Source organism: Cetorhinus maximus, chromosome 15 (genome assembly GCF_964194155.1).
Source record: "Cetorhinus maximus chromosome 15, sCetMax3.hap1.1, whole genome shotgun sequence".
Taxonomy (NCBI): Eukaryota; Metazoa; Chordata; class Chondrichthyes; order Lamniformes; family Cetorhinidae; genus Cetorhinus; species Cetorhinus maximus.
This window is the reverse complement of record NC_135893.1, coordinates 61,204,798-61,225,135: the sequence shown is the minus strand read 5'-3', so window position 1 is coordinate 61,225,135 and position 20,338 is coordinate 61,204,798. Positions and strand designations below refer to the sequence as shown.

Sequence of the window (20,338 nt, the reverse complement as noted above, 5' to 3'; positions counted from 1 at the left end):
TTAGACATGTGCAATTGGAGTGTTAATGCAATGGAAAGTTCCAATCAAAACAATTAAGTGCATTCACACCAAAATCAGTACGAGTACACATCGGGCACAATTGCCAATACATCTTTAAATCCATGTTGGCTTAGGGTCCAAGTGAACATTCTAGGCTGCAGAGATTGCAGTTGGGAGCAAGATCTGCAAATCTTAAACAGTCCATTTTTAAACCAGACTCCCATTAGGTTCAAGTAAACCAAAAGTGAATAGTTTCTCTAATCAGATCCTTCAGCTTTATTTACTGGTTTGAGGAGAAGAGAATGAAATAGAATATACTGTTCAAAAGCAAGCAATGGGACTAGTTCTGACTCACCACAGCCCCAAGAATAAAACTCTTGATTGCCTCAGCAGGTCTACCAAAGTACCACTTGTTGCTGCCAACCCCCCAGGATTAGAACCACATCTCAAGAGGTCTTCGCAATTAACCAGCAGCGCTATTCAAGCAGGTGAAACAAGGGAAGAATAATGTAATTTCTTCCAGCAGCGTTAGAAGTAACATTCAATGATATAGTCATTGCTTATTGATTGATAGCCTGCACACAGTTACCAGGAAGTTAGAATAAAGCACCTCAGGGTAATCTGGATCCTAGCTACATTTCTGAGAGGGGGAAGTTCTGCCAAAGCTGTTTCCCATCCCCACTGAGGCACTGTGACTATTTCGAGGACAACTCTAAATATTTTCTTAAACTAAACTAAGACAATTTCCCAATTACTTCAATGTAGTCGTGCTCCAATTACATCAAACATTGGCCATAAATCCACACAATGACAATTAACAAAGGGAGAAGAGACTCAATTCAATGGTCCAATATCTCTGCTTAAACAGCAGCACTTGGTCCAACACAAATGGGTTGGCTTTCCAATCACTTAACTTTGCGTCGCTGTGGTTTAGTAACCAATTTTAAACCATACTCTGGATAACATCCTTTAGTAAGAAAGGAATCCGGAATGTTTCATGGAAGAGGTAAGAAAAAACTTAATTGTCCATCAAAAACGCAGGAACATCTCAATTCACTGTGGGAAAAAGGAGGTTGGGCTCTGCCAATTTCCTGGGGACAGAGGGGGTGATGGCATTCCATTGGGCAGAAGGCCTCCCAGCTTTGGTTTCAAGTCATTCCACACCTCACTCATCTAAGCAGGGAAAAAAAAACACATACAAATCACAAGCCAGTAACTACTAATTCAACCAGTAGTTTAAAATAGCATTGAAGGAGATTCCAAGATGCTGCAATATTTCATAATACTAAATGTTATGGTGAAATTAGAACCTCCAGAGCCACCAACCATTAAATCTATTGAGGGAACTGGCAAGCATTAGCAAAAATGTGTAGAAAGGATCGGACTCAGTGGTGATACCTCATACAGTTGAGCAGCCAAACATTCTTAGGCTTGTGCCTGAATGGACATATGGGCCAGGTACCGGAGGGCAGGTAGCACACACACAACCGTGAGGGTACACAAGTCCTTAGCAAGGATAGGAGGAGAAATAACAAGAAAATACATTAGCCACTACTGCAGGTCCAGCCATACCTCTCGGTGCCCTTGGATTTGGGAATCAATGAAGGCAGTCAGCACATGGGAGGTGATATGCAGGTAGGTGTGGATAAGTTGAGTCTCCTGGTGCAGGCAAAACATTGAGAAATAGTTCCGGAGCTCCATGGTCAGGATTGTATTTTCTTGCTGAAATGAGGTCATAGTTGAAGGCAATATTAGTGAAAAAGGAACAAAGACTACAAAAGTGCCTGGAGGTAACATTCCACCTGCCCCAGCTCAACAGAATTTACCAGCAGTTTATTGCCATTCTGATGGGAGGCCACCACCTTTATGACATCTCAAACTCCAGACTATTTTTAAAATATTTATGGCCTTAATGACAGCCACTGCTCCACAGAAAGATTAGAAATGGGAGTTGGGAGGCGTGGGGGGAAAATGACAGGAGGGACAGAAAGATAATCACACCTTGTGCCTTATCTTCCACCAGCCCATCACCACTCCCTCCCCCGCCCAACCCATTACTGAAGGATTAGTCTGAAGGGCCTCATCCTGCTGAGTTCTTCCAATATTTCCTAAATAGCCAAACGCCTCCCTTAATCGTCTCAATTTAATTTGTTCTTTCCCAGGACCTCAAAACTCCACATCATGCACCCGCCCCGCTTCTACCCACAATCACTTTTTCAATAGATCTACATTGGCTCCCTGTCCAGAAATTCCTCAATTTTAAAATTTTTATCCTTGTGTACAAAACCTTCCATGGCCTTGTCTCTCCCTATCTCAGTAACCTCCTCTGGCCCTAAAAGTCTCCGAGATCTTAGCAATCCTTCAACTCTTGCACATCCTTAATTTTAATCATTCCACCGTTGGCAGATGTGCCTTCAGCTACAAAGGCCCTAAAGCGCAAGACTCCCTCCTTAAACCTCTCTGCTGCTCATGCTCTCTTTTCTTATAAGATGCTCTTTAATACCTACCTCTACCCGAAAAGCAGCTTATGTGGCTAGCTGTCAAACTTTGTTTGCTTAAGCTCCTATGGAACACCTTGGGACACTTTGCTAACGGCACCATATAAATGCAAGTTGTTGTCGTTTGAAAACCCCAACTCAACATCATTCAACCACCAATATGGATTTACTTTCTTTGAGGAGCCCTGTACTTATGGACCTCAACACATGACAAGAGCTGCTTATGACCATTCTCTTGATGTCAAGGGCAGGCTTGGACTCAGAATTCTTCTGTGTTCCAATTGCTTCATATTACACACCTTCCATACTCACAAAACTAGCACCCAGTGCAATCATTAAATCTTCAACTCATTCCCATAATTCAGTTTCTCTTCATCGAACCAACACCCCCTCATTTTTGTTGGGGGTCCACCCTTAATCCAAGAGCCAGCTAAAACTCATTAGGTTATACTAAACTTGATTGGACTAGTCTACAACAGCAAACATGAAAAAGGAGTAGAGCACCTGCACAATTCGTGACTCCAGTTGCTCCACAGAAATTTGCTCCTTGTTCTGCACAGTTACACTCATCATCTGCCGTTTCATGGAGCTGTATTTCTGCAACGCTCGTTGGTGCTCATGAAGGACACCTTTCTCATGACGCTCGCACAAATCCTGAAAGCAAGAAGTCCAAATACAGGCAATTCAACTTCAATTTAGGAGATTGAAGTAACCTCTAAAATGAATAATACATTCCCACAACTGACCAAAAATTAAACAATTTCCATTTTGTCTTGTCCTGCAGGTACATCATCAGCTCCCTCCTATTGCCAGTTGGTCAGATGGGTCACCAATGCTGGCCAGAGTACTGGAATAGGGAACTCTCAGCAGTCAGTAGGCCAGAGCACTGGAATGGGGAACTGTCAACAGTCAGTAGGCCAGGCCAGCCTTCATGCTTGGAATAGCATGCAGCACTATGGCTAAACTAAATTAAAAATAAATGCTTAAATCACAGGGTGTATCCAATCATCAAAACTTGAAGGATTATATCTGAAAGAAAAACCCATCTCCATTTCTGCATGTTGACTGACCCATTAGGAATGCAGCTCAGACACGCTTCAAACGTAATTCACAGTAGTAACACTGACCTTGTAGGACTGCAATAAATCCAGGAAAAGGTTGAGTTTTTCCACCACTTCCTCTTCTTCTCGCTTACCCTGTTCAAGGCATGGAATCAAACTTAGAAACTGTGCAACAAGTTTCTATACTCCAATTAAAGTTCATTTGTCCCTTCTTCTGTGTCTCTGATCCACTCATCACCCGCAACTGATTTGCCAAAATCTAGGCCAACAATCCCAGTGCAGTACTGAGAGTGTGCTGCACTGTCGAAGGTAGCATCTTTCAGATGAGATCTTAAACAAAAGCCTCATTTGACCTCTCAGGTAAATATAAAAGATGCCATGGTACTGTTCCAGTAAGAGCAGGGTGTTCCCCTTAGTGCCCTGGCCAATATTTAACTCTCAACCAACATCACTAACAGGACAGATTATCTGGTAATTGTCACACTGTTTCTATAAGATCTTGCTGTGCACTAACTGACTGCTGCCTTCTTTTTACATTACATCACTTCACAAATACTTCATTGGCTGTAAAGTGCTTTGGGGTGTCCTTAGTCATGAAAGGCACTTTATAAATGAGAGATTTTTCTTTCTTTGTAGCCCAGTGGCAGAAGGCAGTGTTTAATTACTGGACTTGCCTGCTGTGCAGCTTTATCGGCGAGTAATGCAAACTCCACAGATAAGCCTTTAAGGGCTTGCTTCAGGGTACCCCATGTGTTGCTTGCTGCTGATGCCCATGATGGAACCGGTGTTGTGTCAGAGCCTAGGGTACTGAGATACAGAAAAGGGATGGAGGAGGTTAGATAAACAAAACCTAAGTTACAGCTGTTGAGAAGCACATCAAAAAAGCATCACCTCCTAGTCACACCATCTGAATTGGACATATATTGACTGCGGTCCTTTACTGTCACCAGGTGAAAATCCTGGAACTCCCTTCCTAAAGGCACTTTGAAAGTTCCTTCACCACACAGACTTCAGTAGTTCAAGGCTGTGGCTCACCAACACTTTCTTGAAGCCAATAAATGCCAGCCATGGCAATGACAGCCATATCCCCCGAATAGATATATTTTAGAAAGATAAGAATTGGTCATGCTCAGGACTTTCAAAATATGCCATGACCCTATGGTAAATTGTCTGTCTGCAGTCCTGCCACATCCAGTTGTGAATGGTGGTGGACAATTAAACAACTCAAATATCCCAATCCTCAATGATGGGGAGCCCAGCACATCAGTGCAAAAGACAAGGCAGAAGCATTTGCAACAACCTTCAGCCAGAAGTGCCGAGTGCATGATCGATCTCAGTCTCCTCCAGAGGTCCCTAGCATCACAGATGCCAGTCTTCAGCTAATTCAATTCACTCCACATGATATCAAGAAATGGCTGAAGGCACTGAACACTGTAAAGGCTATGTGCCCTGACAATATTCCAGCAATAGTGCTGAAGACTTGTGCTCCAGAACTTGCTGCATCCCTAACTAAATTGTTCCAGTACAGCTACAACAGTGGCATCTACCCGGCAATGTGGAAAATTGCCCAGGTATGTCCTGTACACAAAAAGCAGGACAAATTCAACCCGGCCAATTAGCAAAGTAATGGAAGGGATCATCAACCGTGCTATCAAGTGGCACTTGCTTAGAAATCTGCTAACTGAAACCCAGTTTGGGTTCCGCCAGGATCACTCAGCTCCTGATCTCATTACAGCCTTGGTTCAAACATGGACAAAAGAGCTGAACACCAGAGGTTAGGGGAGAATGACTGCCCTCGACACCAAGGCAGCATTTGACAGAGTGTGGCATCAAGGCACCCTAGCAAAACTGGAGACAATAGGAATCAGGGGGAAAAGCTCTCCATTGGTTGGAGTCATACCTGGCAAAAAAGAAGATGGTTGTGGTTTTGGAGGTCAATTATCTCAGTTCCATCACTGCAGGAGTTCCTCAGGTTAGTGTCCTAGTCCCAACCATCTTCAGCTGCTTTATAAATGATCTTCCTTCCATCATAAGGTCAGAAGTGGGGATGTCCACTGATGATTGCACAATGTTCAGCATCAGACATGACTCCCCAGATACTGAAGCAGTCTATGTCCAAATGCAGCAAGACCTGGACAATATCCAGGCTTGGGCTGACAAGTGGAAAGTAACATTCACGCCACACAAGTACCAGACAATGACCATCTCCAACAAGAGAGAATCTAACCATTGCCCTTTACATTCAATGGCATTACCATCGCTAAATCCCCCCACTATCAACATCCAGGGGGTACCACTGACCAGAAACTGAATTAGACTAGTCATATAAATACTGTAGCTACAAGAACAGGTCAGAGGCTAGGAATCCTATGGCGAGTAACTCACCTCCTGAATCCCCAAAGCCTGTCCACCATCTACAAGACACAAGTCAGGATTGTGAGGGAATACTATCCAGTTGCCTGGATGAGTACAGCTCCAACAACACTCAAGAAGCTTAATAGCATCCAGGACAAAGCAGCCTGCTTAATTGGCACCCCATCCACTGCCTCCACCAGTGGCAGCAGTGTGTACCCTCTACAAGATGCACTGCAGGAACTCACCAAGCCTCCTTAGACAGCACCTTCCAAACCCAAGACCACTACCATCTAGAAGGACAAGGGCAGTAGATGCAATGGAACACCACCTGGAAGGTCCCCTCCAAGCCACACACCATCCTGACTTGGAAATATATCACCGTTCCTCCATTGTCGCTGGGTCAAAATCCTGGAACACTCTCCCTAACAGCACTTTCGGTGTACTTACAAACATGGACTGCAGCAGTTCAAAAAGGCAGCTCACCACCACCTTCTCAAGGGCAATTAGTCATGGGCAACAAATGCTGGCCTAGCCAGTGATGCCCACATCCCATGAATGTGTAAACCTAACTTAACAGTGACTACACTTTAAAAGTACTTCATTGGCTATTAAGCACTTTGGGCATCCAATGGTTGTAAAATGAGCTTATGCCATGAAAGTTCTTCCTTATTTTAACAGTAGCAAGTGCAAATGCAGGTTAAACTTTAAGACAATTTAATCTTGTTTGCCACACGAAAAACAGTGAATGAAGTCCCATTTTGCTCAGCTTTAATTAGCCTCCTCAGTCTGCAGGAGCCTTGGGTTCTATCAGCACAAACATTTCCTGCTTCGCTGTGCCAGAACCACTTCTCTGCTCACTTCAGGATGGCCCCTGAGCTTCTCCTGGGTATTGGGGGTGGTTGCTATTTTGAGTCTCGTTCAGTCGCTGACCCTGCAACTGAGAGCTCTCCGTAAATTCACTCCTGCAAAAACAAACGACAGCTGTTTCCAATCTCACTGCCTGGTGAAAAACATTCTTTCTATTCTTCCTGCCTCCCCCGCCAACCAATCTCGGCCTATTTTTCCCACCCCTCCACCCTACCTCTATGGTCTGTTCTTCCTTAGCACATCGATTATGGTAACACAATCACTGCTATGGCTTCTGAATTCCTGACAAATTAACTCTTGCTCACTGCTTCACTGAACACAGCTTTTGTGGGCTTGACTGAGACTGTTTCCATCCTTAAGTAACTGGCAATGGCATTAACGGTTTGTGATGCACCCCTTTAAAACTTAGCTGGGCCAATAGCTTCCAAATTAGCACAAAGAACAAGCTTTTATGATGCAAATATACCCTCAATAACATTTCAATAGCTCGCTTCCAGCGGCGAAGGGGAGGGCGGGGGCAGCGAAGGGGGAGAGTAAAGCAGGAGATATATAGACAGAGCTGCTTCTGAGATTAGGGAAAAGCTGGAGGGGGATTAAAAAAAAAAGAACAAGAAACATTGTTCTCCTCCCCAAAGCCAGTTAGAGCTGTAGGGGCTCACAAGCAAAGAAAAGCACATGACAGGACTGCAAGAATGACAGGAGCAGGTTTTTTTTTAAAAAACTGCTAAAAATCCATTGACACAGGTCACAGTAACAGGCAAATAGATTGTGACATAAGTGGTCCCACATCGCAGAAAGTCTCAACACTTGCCTCAATTCCTTTCCGAACAGCAGGAGATCAGTGGCATTCTCAGCAGACCTGTTTGCCATTCTCTCCGCCCGGTCCCTCAGCTTATGGAAGCTGTTGTAGATGTTTCGAATCAGCTCCCTGCTGGCACCAAACTGAGTCTGGATATCAGGAGGAAGTAGTTCCTGCATTTTTTCAGGCGTTTTGAGTGGAGAAGAGAAAAATCCTTACATAATCAATTGAACTCATGGAATTAACATAGCAGTACTTGTCTTTTCCTTCAATAAAACAATTGAAAGCTGGGCACTTCCTTCCTTGAAGGATGCAACTATAGAATATCAATTGAACTTCATACGTTAGATTAATAAACACCAGATTCAGAGACTTGAGCACATAATTGAGGCTGACACTCCCACCTCTGCGTCACCTCATTGCACTAGTCCGAAATCTAGCATGGCTGCACCTGGAGTGCTGTATTGTCAGGGATGCTGTCTTTTGGTTAGGACATTACACCGGGGCTTTGTTTGCCCTCAAGGATAGACATAAAAGATCCCGTGGCACTATTTAAAGAGCAGGGGAGCTCTCCACTCCCAGTGTCCTGCCCAACGTTTATCCCTCAACCAATGACACAAATAGATGATTTAGTTATTTATTTTATACCAGTTTGGAAATTGCTTTCCCCAAAAGGCTGTGGATACTGGGACAACTGAAGCCTTCATACAGAGATGAGATTTCTGCTCGGTCTTGATATTATGATATATGGAGCAAAGGCATGTAAATGGAGTTGAGTTGCAGATCAGCCACAACCTAATTGAACTTCAGGCTCAAGAGGCTGAATGATCAACTCCTGTTCTGATGCATGATCTGGAGCCCTAGAGTTCAAAACCAAAATACAGACCCTTTCATGTCACGCATTTAGTTTTTTGTGTAACACCTTTGACTGAAGAACCTCAAATAGTTCCCATGGCTAGTGATATGATCTGTAACCAGCAGTACTTAATATTAAACTCCAGGATGCTCTCTGCAGACAACCCAAGTTTGGAAGAACGTGATCTGAAATTATACTCTTGGTTGCTTTGCAAGTGGATGTAGCATGAAGATTACTTCACTGAAACCCTCATGCCAACAACTTTAGTATACAAAACATCACTGGGTTAGCCAAGGAAATATTTATCCCTACAACAGCAATGATCCAATCGTTACCTTAGCTGTTGCTGCGATTCCACATGTCATAAACTCATCACCCACTCCTCGCAATGATTCCCGAATCTTATTCTGGACATCCTTTTCAAAAAGAAAGGGAAAATATGTAAAATCCTATTTCAAGGGCAGGGTCAATCTTCAAACAATTTTTTTTTTTTAAATTTCATTCTCAGGAGGTTTCTGGTATGGCTGGCATTTTTTGCCCCTCCAAGTTAATGGTGGATTTTGTTCTTCAACCAGTGCAATTAACGTGGCGTGTAGCAGTTTCATACAACAGAGTGATTCACTTGGTCATTATGAAGGATGGTTAAAAGTCAGGCCCATTGGTATGGAACAGGAGTCACAAATTTAGATTTAGACAGGTTTCTTTCTCTCAAGGATATGTGAAACACGAAGATTGGAAGCCATTTTATTATTTTAAAAAAGGACAGTAGGAAATATCTAGTCATCAATAATACACGTTAAAACATGATACTTCAACCATTAACAGGTTGAGAGGCTTCTCTTAATGTTGTCCCCAGTAACCGAGTAAAATGAGCATTAGATTAATAAACAGTTTAATTTTAGGCAATTCTGTTTTGTAGTCATAGCAACCTTTTCACTATAATCATAAAGCAAGGTATCAAAATGTTACAAAAAAAAAAATCCATATTTTCTTTGAGATCACATCAGTTGTAGCTCTGGGAGATTTTCTCCCCTCTTAGGTCTTCCACCCTGCCCACACTTCAGTGCAGAAAGGTGGGCTGTTATAAAGAAATGGGCATCAGGGGCATGGTGAGAATTCCCTGACCACTCTCATCACCCCAACCCCCGAAAGGGAGGTCCTTGACTTGGCTTCATTCAACACCTCTCAACACAGCTAAGCTGAGACCAGGCACTCAGCAGCAAGGCGGGGAAGAAATTGTTTCTACAACCCTTCACCATTCCGTTCTGTGCAACACTCTCTCACTGCTCTAGATAGGGCCCATTGCTCACTACTCGTTCTACGCTCCAACCAGTCATTTCCAGGAAACCTTATTGAATGTGAGAAATGGCAAACAAATCAACTCAAGGGTGTTGCTCTACACTATACTCACAGGACCACTGAAGCACAAGAAAATCTGCAGAAGCTCATCTTCGGAAAAGAATGGGTGACGAGCCACCAGGTTAACAAAACGTTTCAGAGCACGTCGCCGAGACTCAATAAACTCACGGTCAGCTGGATGGGGGTAAATTCAAAACAGTTCAACACACTTGCATGGCACAGTAAACACAAAATAAAGCAGCCACATTATTCAAAATTCCAAGCATTACTTTTTTTTAAAAAACCTCATCTACAAAGTAGCAAAGATTGGTACAATGCTCAATAGCAAGCATAGTTTCAAGGAACCAACTGCTCAGTGCCAATATGAGTTTCTACAAGTTGTCAGTATAAATCTTGCTCAACATTAAGAACATAAGAAATTGGAGTAGGTGTAAGACATACAGCCCCTCGAGCCTCCTCCACCATTCAATAAGATCATGGCTGATCTTATTTCTCAGCTCAACTTCCATGCCTTGTTCCCATATCCCTTGATTCCCTTAATATCCAAAGATCTATCATTATCAGACTTGAATATACTCAATGACTGAACAGCCACAGCTTTTACTCCTAGGCTTAAGATGCAAATTTAGTGAAATATTACACTAAATTCAGACCCCAAACAAAAAAGTGAACAAACAGTTCAGCAAAAACAATCCAGCATATATTCTCAAGAATCTGAAAAATATATTCAGGGCTGAGTTACAGGTTATCAATGAACAAGAGAGTCAAAGGTTATGGAGGACAGAAAAGAAAGTGGAGTTAAGGCCACAATCAGATCAACCATGATCATAACTAACTGGCAGAGCAGGCTCAAGGGGGCAAATGGCCTACTTCTGTTCTTCCATAGCAGATGGCTGTAACCAAGTGTAATTGTCCAAATAGGGAGTCAGTGGAAGGAAGAGGATGTTACATACGAACATATAAGATTGATGAACAGGAAAAGACCAGTTGGTCCATCAAGCCTGCCCCACACCAGGATGCTCAAAGGTTCATGACTAGTGAGTTCCTAGACCCAAACCACACACAGCTGAAAATATGTAACATCCGGGGAGAAGCATGAAAACAGGATAAGAACCCTGGGGCAATAAGGGGGTGGGGGTGTGGGGAGAAGGGGAAGAGAGGGGGAGGGGAGCAGAAAAATCTGGATTTTCCTCTCCCAATAAATATTACAAGAGTGAAGAGTATTTCTTTCCTCACACAGGAATACTAAAGGTTAGGTGGAAAACATGTGATCTCTGCAGTCAGTGAGATGGCCACTCCCAGTCTTGTACAGTCTTATGTTCCTAAGTGGGTTATATTGGGTTGGGGATGATTGGCAATATTGTATAATGATGTTTACTGATGCTTCACTGTGACCATGGTCTTCTAAAGTTTGCTTTAATCTCTTGGGGAGCAAGTTTCTTTTTCCTGAAACAGATTACGTGGATTTCCCTCTCTCAGGAATTATAATTCCCAGTAATGTTGAGGGAGGTGAACCAGGTTGCATTGTCTAGTGGGTAGAGCAAGCACTGGTGTTCCGATCTTTTTTACTTATGTTGGCTGCATTTAGTAACATCACTCCGTATAACTAGCAAGATATTTAGAAGTTTTCCACCCACGGTCGTTGACAGGGCCCTCAACCGTGTCCGGCCCATCTCCCGCGCATCCGCCCTCATGCCTTCTCTTCCCTCCCAGAAACATGATAGGGTCCCCCTTGTCCTCGCTTATCACCCCACCAGCCTCCGCATTCAAAGGATCATCCTCCGCCATTTCCGCCAACTCCAGCATGATGCCACCACCAAACACATCTTCCCTTCACCCCCCCTGGCAGTATTCCGTAGGGTTCGTTCCCTCCGGGACACCCTGGTCCACTCCTCCATCACCCCCTACTCCTCAACCCCCACCTATGGCACCTCCCCATGCCCACACAGAAGATGCAACACCTGCCCTTTCACTTCCTCTCTCCTCACCGTCCAAGGGCCCAAACACTCCTTTCAAGTGAAGCAACATTTCACTTGCATTTCCCCTAACTTAGTCTACTGCATTCGTTGCTCCCAATGCGGTCTCTACATTGGAGAGACCAAATGTAAACTGGGCGTCCGCTTTGCAGAACACCTGCAGTCTGTCCGCAAGAAAGACCCAAACCTCCCTGTCGCTTGCCATTTTAACACTCCACCCTGCTCTCTTGCCCACATGTCTGTCCTTGGCTTGCTGCGTTGTTCCACTGAAGCCCAACGCAAACTGGAGGAACAGCACCTCATCTTCCGACTAGGCACTTTACAACCTTCCGGACTGAATATTGAATTCAACAACTTTCGATCTTGAACTCCCTCCTCCATCCCCACCCCCTTTCCGTTTCTTCCCCCTCCCTTTTGTTTTTTCCAATAATTTATATAGATTTTTCTTTTCCCACCTATTTCCATTATTTTTAAATCTATACCTGTAATGCCCTGTCAGTCTTTCCACCCCACCCCCACTAGAGCTGTACCTTGAGTGTCCTGCCATCCATTCTTAATTAGCACATTCTCTTAGATAATATCACCACCTTCAACACCTTTGTTCCTATATCTGTGACATCTTTTGATTATCTGCTCCTATCACTGCTTGCTTGTCCCTTCAACCCACCCCCCCCCCCCCCCCCCAACTTCTCTCCCCCCACCTTAAACCAACTTATATTTCACCCCTCTCCTATCTTTACTTAGTTCTGTTGAAGGGTCATGAGGACTCGAAACGTCAACTCTTTTCTTCTCTGCCGATGGTGCCAGACCTGCTGAGTTTTTCCAGGTAATTCTGTTTTTGTTTAAGATATATAGTGGCAGTGCTAGCATGTGGGACAACAATAATCACTATGTACTTTGCCTGGAAGGTGTAATTCAATTCAGTCAGGCTGTAGACTTACAACACATCACTGAAGTTCACTACATAGCCACATTCTCCTCCCTCCCTGCATTGCACACTCAGGCCACATTTGGCTTTCCTCGAAGACCTGGTGCAATGTACGTGTGCTGTTATTGGATGGATGATTCCCACACATGCAGGTCAACAAAAACAGTACATTCTCATTCCCTGTTGATATTCATTAATTGTTTGTTTGTATGGTGCTAATCCGATCTACAAGCTGAACATTACCAAATCTCCCTCAAAAAAGGGCAAACAAAGAAGCCGAGCACTTGGGAAGACTTCTAGTTTCACAATTACATCATAATTTTGCCACACCAAATTTTTACCTCTTAGCATTCTCTTTGGTGGCAATGCCGGCACCATCCGATATGGGAACCGCTGGAGCAGCACCTCGTGAAACACCACAAAATCATTATATCTTCGGTAAACCGATGACTTGAATCGCTGAAAGAAAAATGCAGCAAGAGATTGGGAATTTCTTAGTTACACAGCTTATATTCCTTTTCTTCTTCGCCACAAACCCTCTCTCCTAAGATGGTGATGATCTACACACAGGGGTACAATTGCACCACACTTCCACCAGTGAGTATCAGGCAGTTATTGACTGTGAGGTATGGCATGCAGTTACGGCGAAGTCAGTTTCTCTTCCCATCTGATGTCCATTTGCCAGCACAAGCTGCCCACTGAGCCACTCGAGCCTGTTCCACCATTCTATTAGATCAGGGTAACCGTCCTCAAACTGCATTTAACCAACTGCGACCCGCTAAGTTAGAAGGTTGTGCGTTTAAGTACCCCTCCAGAAACTTTAGCACAAAATCCAGTCCAGTACTAGGAGAGTGTTGCACTATTGCGGGTGCAGGCTTTCAGCCGAGACATTAAACTGAGGCCCCTGTCTGCTCTCTTGGGTTGATGTAAAAACTCCCATGGCACTATTTTAAGAGAAAACAGAGTCTTCCCTCCACCTGTGTCCTGGCCAATATTTATCCCTCATCGAACATCACTTACAAACAGATTATCAGGTTATTTATCTCATTTCTGTTTGTGGGACCATACTATGTGCAAGTTGGCTGCTGCATTTCATACATTACAACAATGACTAGGTTTCAAAAGTACTTCATCAGATGTAAAGTGATTTGGGGCAGGCAGGCTGCAAAAGGCACTATACAAGTGCCTCCGTCGCATCTGTTCTGATGATGCTACCTTCAAAAACAGTTCCTCTAACATGTCCTCCTCCTTCCTTAACCAAGGTTTTCCACCCACGGTCGTTGACAGGGCCCTCAACCGTGTCCGGCCCATCTCCCGCGCATCCGCCCTCACGCCTTCTCCTCCCTCCCAGAAACATGATAGGGTCCCCCTTGTCCTCACTTATCACCCCACCAGCCTCCGCATTCAAAGGATCATCCCCCGCCAATTCCGCCAACTCCAGCATGATGCCACCACCAAACACATCTTCCCTTCACCCCCCCGGCGGCATTCCGTAGGGATCGTTCCCTCCGGGACACCCTGGTCCACTCCTCCATCACCCCCTACTCCTCAACCCCCACCTATGGCACCTCCCCATGCCCACACAGAAGATGCAACACCTGCCCTTTCACTTCCTCTCTCCTCACCGTCCAAGGGCCCAAACACTCCTTTCAAGTGAAGCAGCATTTCACTTGCATTTCCCCTAACTTAGTCTACTGCATTCGTTGCTCCCAATGCAGTCTCCTCTACATTGGAGAGACCAAACGTAAACTGGGCGACCGCTTTGCAGAACACCTGCGGTCTGTCCGCAAGAAAGACACAAACCTCCCTGTCGCTTGCCATTTTAACACTCCACCCTGCTCTCTTGCCCACATGTCTGTCCTTGGCTTGCTGCATTGTTCCAGTGAAGCCCAACGCAAACTGGAGGAACAGCACCTCATCTTCCGACTAGGCACTTTACAGCCTTCCGGATTGAATATTGAATTCAACAACTTTCGATCTTGAACTCTCTCCTCCATCCCCACCCACTTTTCCGTTTCTTCCCCCTCCCTCTTGTTTTTTCCAATAATTTATATAGATTTTTCTTTTCCCACCTATTTCCATTATTTTTAAATCTATACCTGTAATGCCCTGTCAGTCTTTCCACCCCACCCCCACTGGAGCTGTACCTTGAGTGTCCTGCCATCCATTCTTAATTAGCACATTCTCTTAGATAATATCACCACCTTCAACACCTCTTTGATCCTTTGTCTGTGACATCTTTTGATTATCTGCTCCTATCACTGCTTGCTTGTCCCTACTACCAACACCCCCCACCCCCCATCTCCCAAGCTTCTCTCCCCACCTTAAACCAGCTTATATTTCACCCCTCTCCTAACTTTACTCAGTTCTGAAGGGTCATGAGGACTCAAAACGTCAACTCTTTTCTTCTCCGCCGATGCTGCCAGACCTGCTGAGTTCTTCCAGGTAATTCCGTTTTTGTTTTATACAAGTGCCTTTCCTGCCTTAGGAAAGAAATATAATATAGATACCAAAGAACCATGTCCAGAAAAAAGGTTTGCATTGGGATACCCAGTGAAACAATCAGCTTACTAACAACCAACCACAGGCAAAGAGGAGACTTAAGCAGTGACAGCAGGATGTGAAGATTCAAGGTTCACACTGCAGAGAGTCACCAAGGTTAAAATAGAGAGGCATGGGTTCAGTAATGCCAAGCATTGACATATAAAACAACTTGCATTTATATAGCACCTTTAAAGTAGCAAAGCATCCCACAAAGCATCAAAGTTGTGTGATCTGACAGAAGTTGACACCAAGCCAGAGGAGACAAATGCTTCGTCAAACAGGTAGGTTTTAAGGAGACATTGATGGAAAGGTTTAGAGATGGAATTTTAGAGCTGAGAGCCTAGACATATAAAGGTATAGCCATCAATGATGGAACAAAAAAAATTGGGGTGCATAAGTGGTCAGAGTTAGAGGAGCAGAGAGATCTTGGAGGGTTGAAACACGTTAGAGATAGGGAGGGCCGAGACATGGAGGGATTTGAATACAAGGATGTAAATGTTAAAATTGAGGTTTTGGTGGACCAGGAGCCAATGTAGGTCTGTGAGTACAAGGCTGAAGCTTAAAGATCACTGAGAAGAGACAGCTAGGACAATCCAGAACACCATCAGCCAGCTAATGAGGGATAAAACCCTTGGCCAAGCTCACCTGGCTGGAAAGTTCATATTCCACATGTTTTAGGAACAAACCCTTCTTCTCTGGAATGAGTTCCACTTGCACCGTGTCGATATGCAATAAGTCTTGCAGAGTCTGTGAGAGGAGGATGGGATTTCCCTGAGCCTGCATCTGGATCGACTCCAGCTCACGTAGCTGAGGCTTTGGATATTCTTGGGAAGAAAGAGATTGTTAAAGAACAACACGGGGAACCCCAACCAGCCCCTCAATCTGACAGCTAAACTTTCATCCTCCCTGCAGTCACTATAGGCGCAGAAATTTAGTACAGGTTCCTATAATCTCCTGACATACTTAGCATACTATGGATAAAAGACTATTTGCTCCCATCTGATACTTTATTTCTTTGCAATAATTACGAACTTCTCCCTGCCTTCAGCCCGAGTTTTCTCTTACTACATGCATCTGCTGTGACTCAGTGGATAGCAGTCACACCTCAGAGTCGGGAGATTGTGCATTCAAGACCCACTCTAGAGACTGGCACAAAGTGCAGACCACCACTCCCAATACAGTACTGAGGGATGCTGCCCTGTCAGAGGTGCCATCTTAAATGAGACATTAAACTGAGGCCCTATCACCCTTTTAGGTAAACGTAAAAGATCGTATGGCATCATGTGAAGAGCAGCAATGGAGTTCTCCCCAGTGTCCTGGCCAATATTTATTCCTCAATCATTATCACATTACTGTTTATGGAATCTTGTCGTGCACAAATTTCCTACATTACAACACTTCAAAAACCGCTTCATTGAATATGCTTTGGGACATCCAGAGTTTATGAAAAATGCTAATTCTTTATTTTTTATTTAGCTTCTCTACAGTCACAGTAGTCTGAACTCTGGGCGTCTCAGAGTACAACATTAACTCTCATCTGATGGCATATTTCTCTGCATTTATCATGTATTGTAAACTTATCTCTCCGCCCACATTTACTCCAACTGAAGGTGCTGACAAATGCCAGTAACTCTTTTGGCACTTTGCCCTAGGTCTACAGGGCAACGCAACTACAGGCAGTATATACACGGCAGAGCTTGATCCTGCCCTCATCCAACACCAGGCACACTTCAATAGGGGTCACCAGAGAGTCATAGACAAACTGATTCTATCCTAGTCTATGAGTGCAGAGGCTAAATGTAGCCACATCCCAGTAAACCATTAGACCCAACTGAAATCAGCATACTTTTGCTGTAAATAGCAAGCGTCTTCACTCACTGATCCAACATGATCCAAAGGAGTGAATATTAATTTAACACAGGGAATAGCAGCTATATAAACAATGCGCTTGTCTTCTGCATAAAGTACAGCATTCCTGTAAGATGCACATACCACAGGCGGATCAATGTCTGATTTTACATGGAGTGTACACAGCTCTTACTATCTGTAGGGGGAGGTGCATAGACTGAGATCATGCAGCACAGGAGGAGACTATTTGGCACATCAGGCCTATGTTAGCTCTTTGAAAGAGCCAACCAATTAGTTCCACTTCCCTGCACATTTCTCCTATTAAAATGATAAAACATTTCAGAAATGTGCAAGAGTAGGCATCAATGCCCAAAGGGGCAAGGGGCAAACTTGGAATTACAAATTCCCTGCAACAGGAGACATGGAGTTAGAAGTCTTCATTGGGACATCCTCTTTCTCACCTCTTAGTGGCTGGTGAAGAACACCATTGGAGGTTACTTGCAGAAGAGCCACTGGCCCTTCCTCTGCAGAACGTACAAGATGCAGAAAGTAGGATTGGAGGCCACCAAAAGGTAAAACAAGTATGAGGCAACTCCAAAATAAAAATAAAAAAGCATGACATTCACATTTGTGGCAAAGTACAAACCAGAATTGGCACCTACACTTCCATCCTCTTCCTTAGTTATTCTAGGATTCTACCCAACAGCACTACAGGAACACTTTCACCACATGGACTGCAGCAATTCAAGGTGGTGGTTCACCAGCACCCAGGCGATACCAGCCTTGCCAGAGACCCCATATCTCGATAATGAATTTTTTAAAATTTGGAAATATCTAGTGCACAACTTTTCATTCATTGATCCTTCTCGAGGAACTACTAGAGAAATTCACCATACCTTGTCTGACGTTCTCCAGCAGTTTGGCTGAAGGCTGCTTCCCTTGCTGAGCAAGAGCAATCAACACCAAAGCTTTGTACAGAGCTGACTTGGTAATGGACTCATCCTTGGATTCTACAATCTCAGCAATCTGGAAACATAGCATATAGAAGTCACCCGCTGGAGAACACAGTTAGTCAATATTCTTTCACCTCATTCCAAAAAAAGACAAATCTCACCATTAATTGAAATAGCAAACTTCATGTACATTATATTTTTTTCTGGGATGAGAGGAGGGCAAGTGAACCTTTTGTACTCATTAAGTCTAAGCTGGGGAAGTGCTGGGGAATGATACTCTTGCAATTTTTTCTCTCCCTTGGTCTGGTAAAGTCAGTGTCGTTTTGTGGGACCTTGCTCTGTCCAAATTGGCTGTCATGTTTCCTACAAAAACGACTACAGTTTAAAAGTAAGTAATTGACTGGAAAGGGCTTTGGAACATCTGGAGGTGGTGAAAGAGACACTTAAATGCAATGTTTTCTTTTTTCTTTCTTGTTCTGCACTAACATTTTAAAGAGTGACAAGTTGATAAGACAAGGAGGGCAGGATCTCACACTTGGAGAGAAAAATTGGTAAGAGAGAAATCAATGCAGCAGTTTACTTACAATCACTTCTCCAGATCAAGACAATGGCTTTAAATGGTTTCCATAGGGTAATTCTGCATTAAATACTTCCTGTCTCCAGTAATACCACCAATCTCCAGTAAAAGCAAAGCCATGTGAAATATTCAATAGTTGAGTCCATAGGTTTCTGGTCAATACCCAGTACAATGGGCTAAATAGTCCAATGTACAATCACTTTCTATTTTTTTAAACTAAGCTTTGTTCACAGCAAAGCAATCAGTTAAGCAGGAAATCACCAAACAGTCCACACTGAAAGGGGGAGGAAAACAATTACACAACTTGAATTTCCCCACACAGCATAACAGAACAGTTGGCAGATTTATTACAAAGAAGCAACTTAAAACACAGAAATCCATTTGTCATGTGTAATACAGAAGAGAAGGCTGCCATCGGGCCCATTGTGCCTGGGCTAACTCTTTGAAAGAACAATCAGTTAGTCCCATACTCTCCTATAGCTCTCCAAATTTTTCCCCTAAAAGTATGTATCCAATTCCCTTTCCGATGAGACATTAAACAGAGGCCCCATTTGTTCTCCAGACGATGTAAAAGATCTCATGGTACTATTTTGAGGAGCCTCTGCTCAGTATCCTGGCCAATATTTATCTCTCAAACAATATATCATAACAGAATATCTGGTCACTACCTTAGCTTTGGAGAGCAGCAGCACACCTTAGACAAAGAAATGCAGCTGTCCTTCTTTAAGTGCCAACTCAAGCTTTCTGGTGATCAAAGAGGACAACACACTTTCAGAGCAGAGACCGGCCGTGACATGCAGGCAGAACACGACAACAAAACGCCACTGATGCCTGCCCAGATGCTGATTACATTTAGTACACTTATTGTCCAATATCTGTCCCCAACACTTCCAACAAGTCATTATTTTATGAACTCAAGCTCCATCAAAGAGAGAACTCCATTGACGGGGCGGGGAGGAAACTTGACAAAAATGTCAACAGTTTATACAATCAATCAGCTCTCCAACTCCAAATGCAATCCTCTTTAAATATTGTTACAATCCCCACAGAGACCAATAACTTTTAAAAAGATATTTGAATTCCCAATGACCAAATGAAAGGATCACATGACAAGGTTTCAAGTTTTAAGACTTTTACTGTAACTAACTAAAAGCAACGACTAAAAGCCTTTTAGCAGCCAAGTAATACTCTAGAAAAGATATCCCTCCCTTCACTTAACACAAACAAAAAATCCCACGCCAGTCATACTTCACACATCCTGCCCACATCTGCAGAATTGCTGCTTTTACAATAACCAGATAAACATCACTTACAGCTTCCAAAGGCTCTGCTTCTCCCTGTTTCGAGTCGTAACATTGAGTGACTGTCAAAAGGCACCTCCTTCAGTTTGAGAAATCCCGAAGCAAATACACAACTCTCTTCATTACCCATTTTATCTTAAACAGATGGTTTAAAACATAACCTTATAAACTTCACACTGATAACAATATTTCCATCTCTCCAGTAAACCTCTCCATAGGTCAATTTGCATTATAGAACACTTGAGTTAACTAATATTCTCCGTGCAACAGACTCAAACATCGCATCTTGTGTCAGAGCTTGCTGAGGGATTACTTCAATACCTGGTTTTGTATAATAGGTGGCAGCTCAGTCCTGTTCAACAATTTACGAAAGACACTTCTCCGCACTTGGTCCTCCCTAGTTACCAGCAAATGGC

At 43.7% G+C, this 20,338-nt stretch overlaps 1 protein-coding gene across 1 annotated transcript; it reads right to left on the bottom strand.

Moving 5' to 3' along the window:
- Positions 1 to 252: 252 nt before the first annotated feature.
- Positions 253 to 20,332, bottom strand: snx8a (sorting nexin 8a). Its single transcript, XM_078558539.1, has 12 exons — positions 20,244 to 20,332; positions 17,988 to 18,117; positions 15,889 to 16,067; positions 13,041 to 13,158; positions 9,848 to 9,969; positions 8,772 to 8,852; positions 7,593 to 7,753; positions 4,234 to 4,366; positions 3,626 to 3,694; positions 3,003 to 3,152; positions 1,573 to 1,722; positions 253 to 1,173 (listed from the first exon to the last, which is right to left on the bottom strand). Exons 3-12 carry the CDS (start codon positions 16,024 to 16,026, stop codon positions 1,054 to 1,056), a joined length of 1,242 nt encoding a protein of 413 aa, XP_078414665.1. The 5' UTR covers positions 16,027 to 16,067; positions 17,988 to 18,117; positions 20,244 to 20,332; the 3' UTR covers positions 253 to 1,053.
- Positions 20,333 to 20,338: the final 6 nt, after the last annotated feature.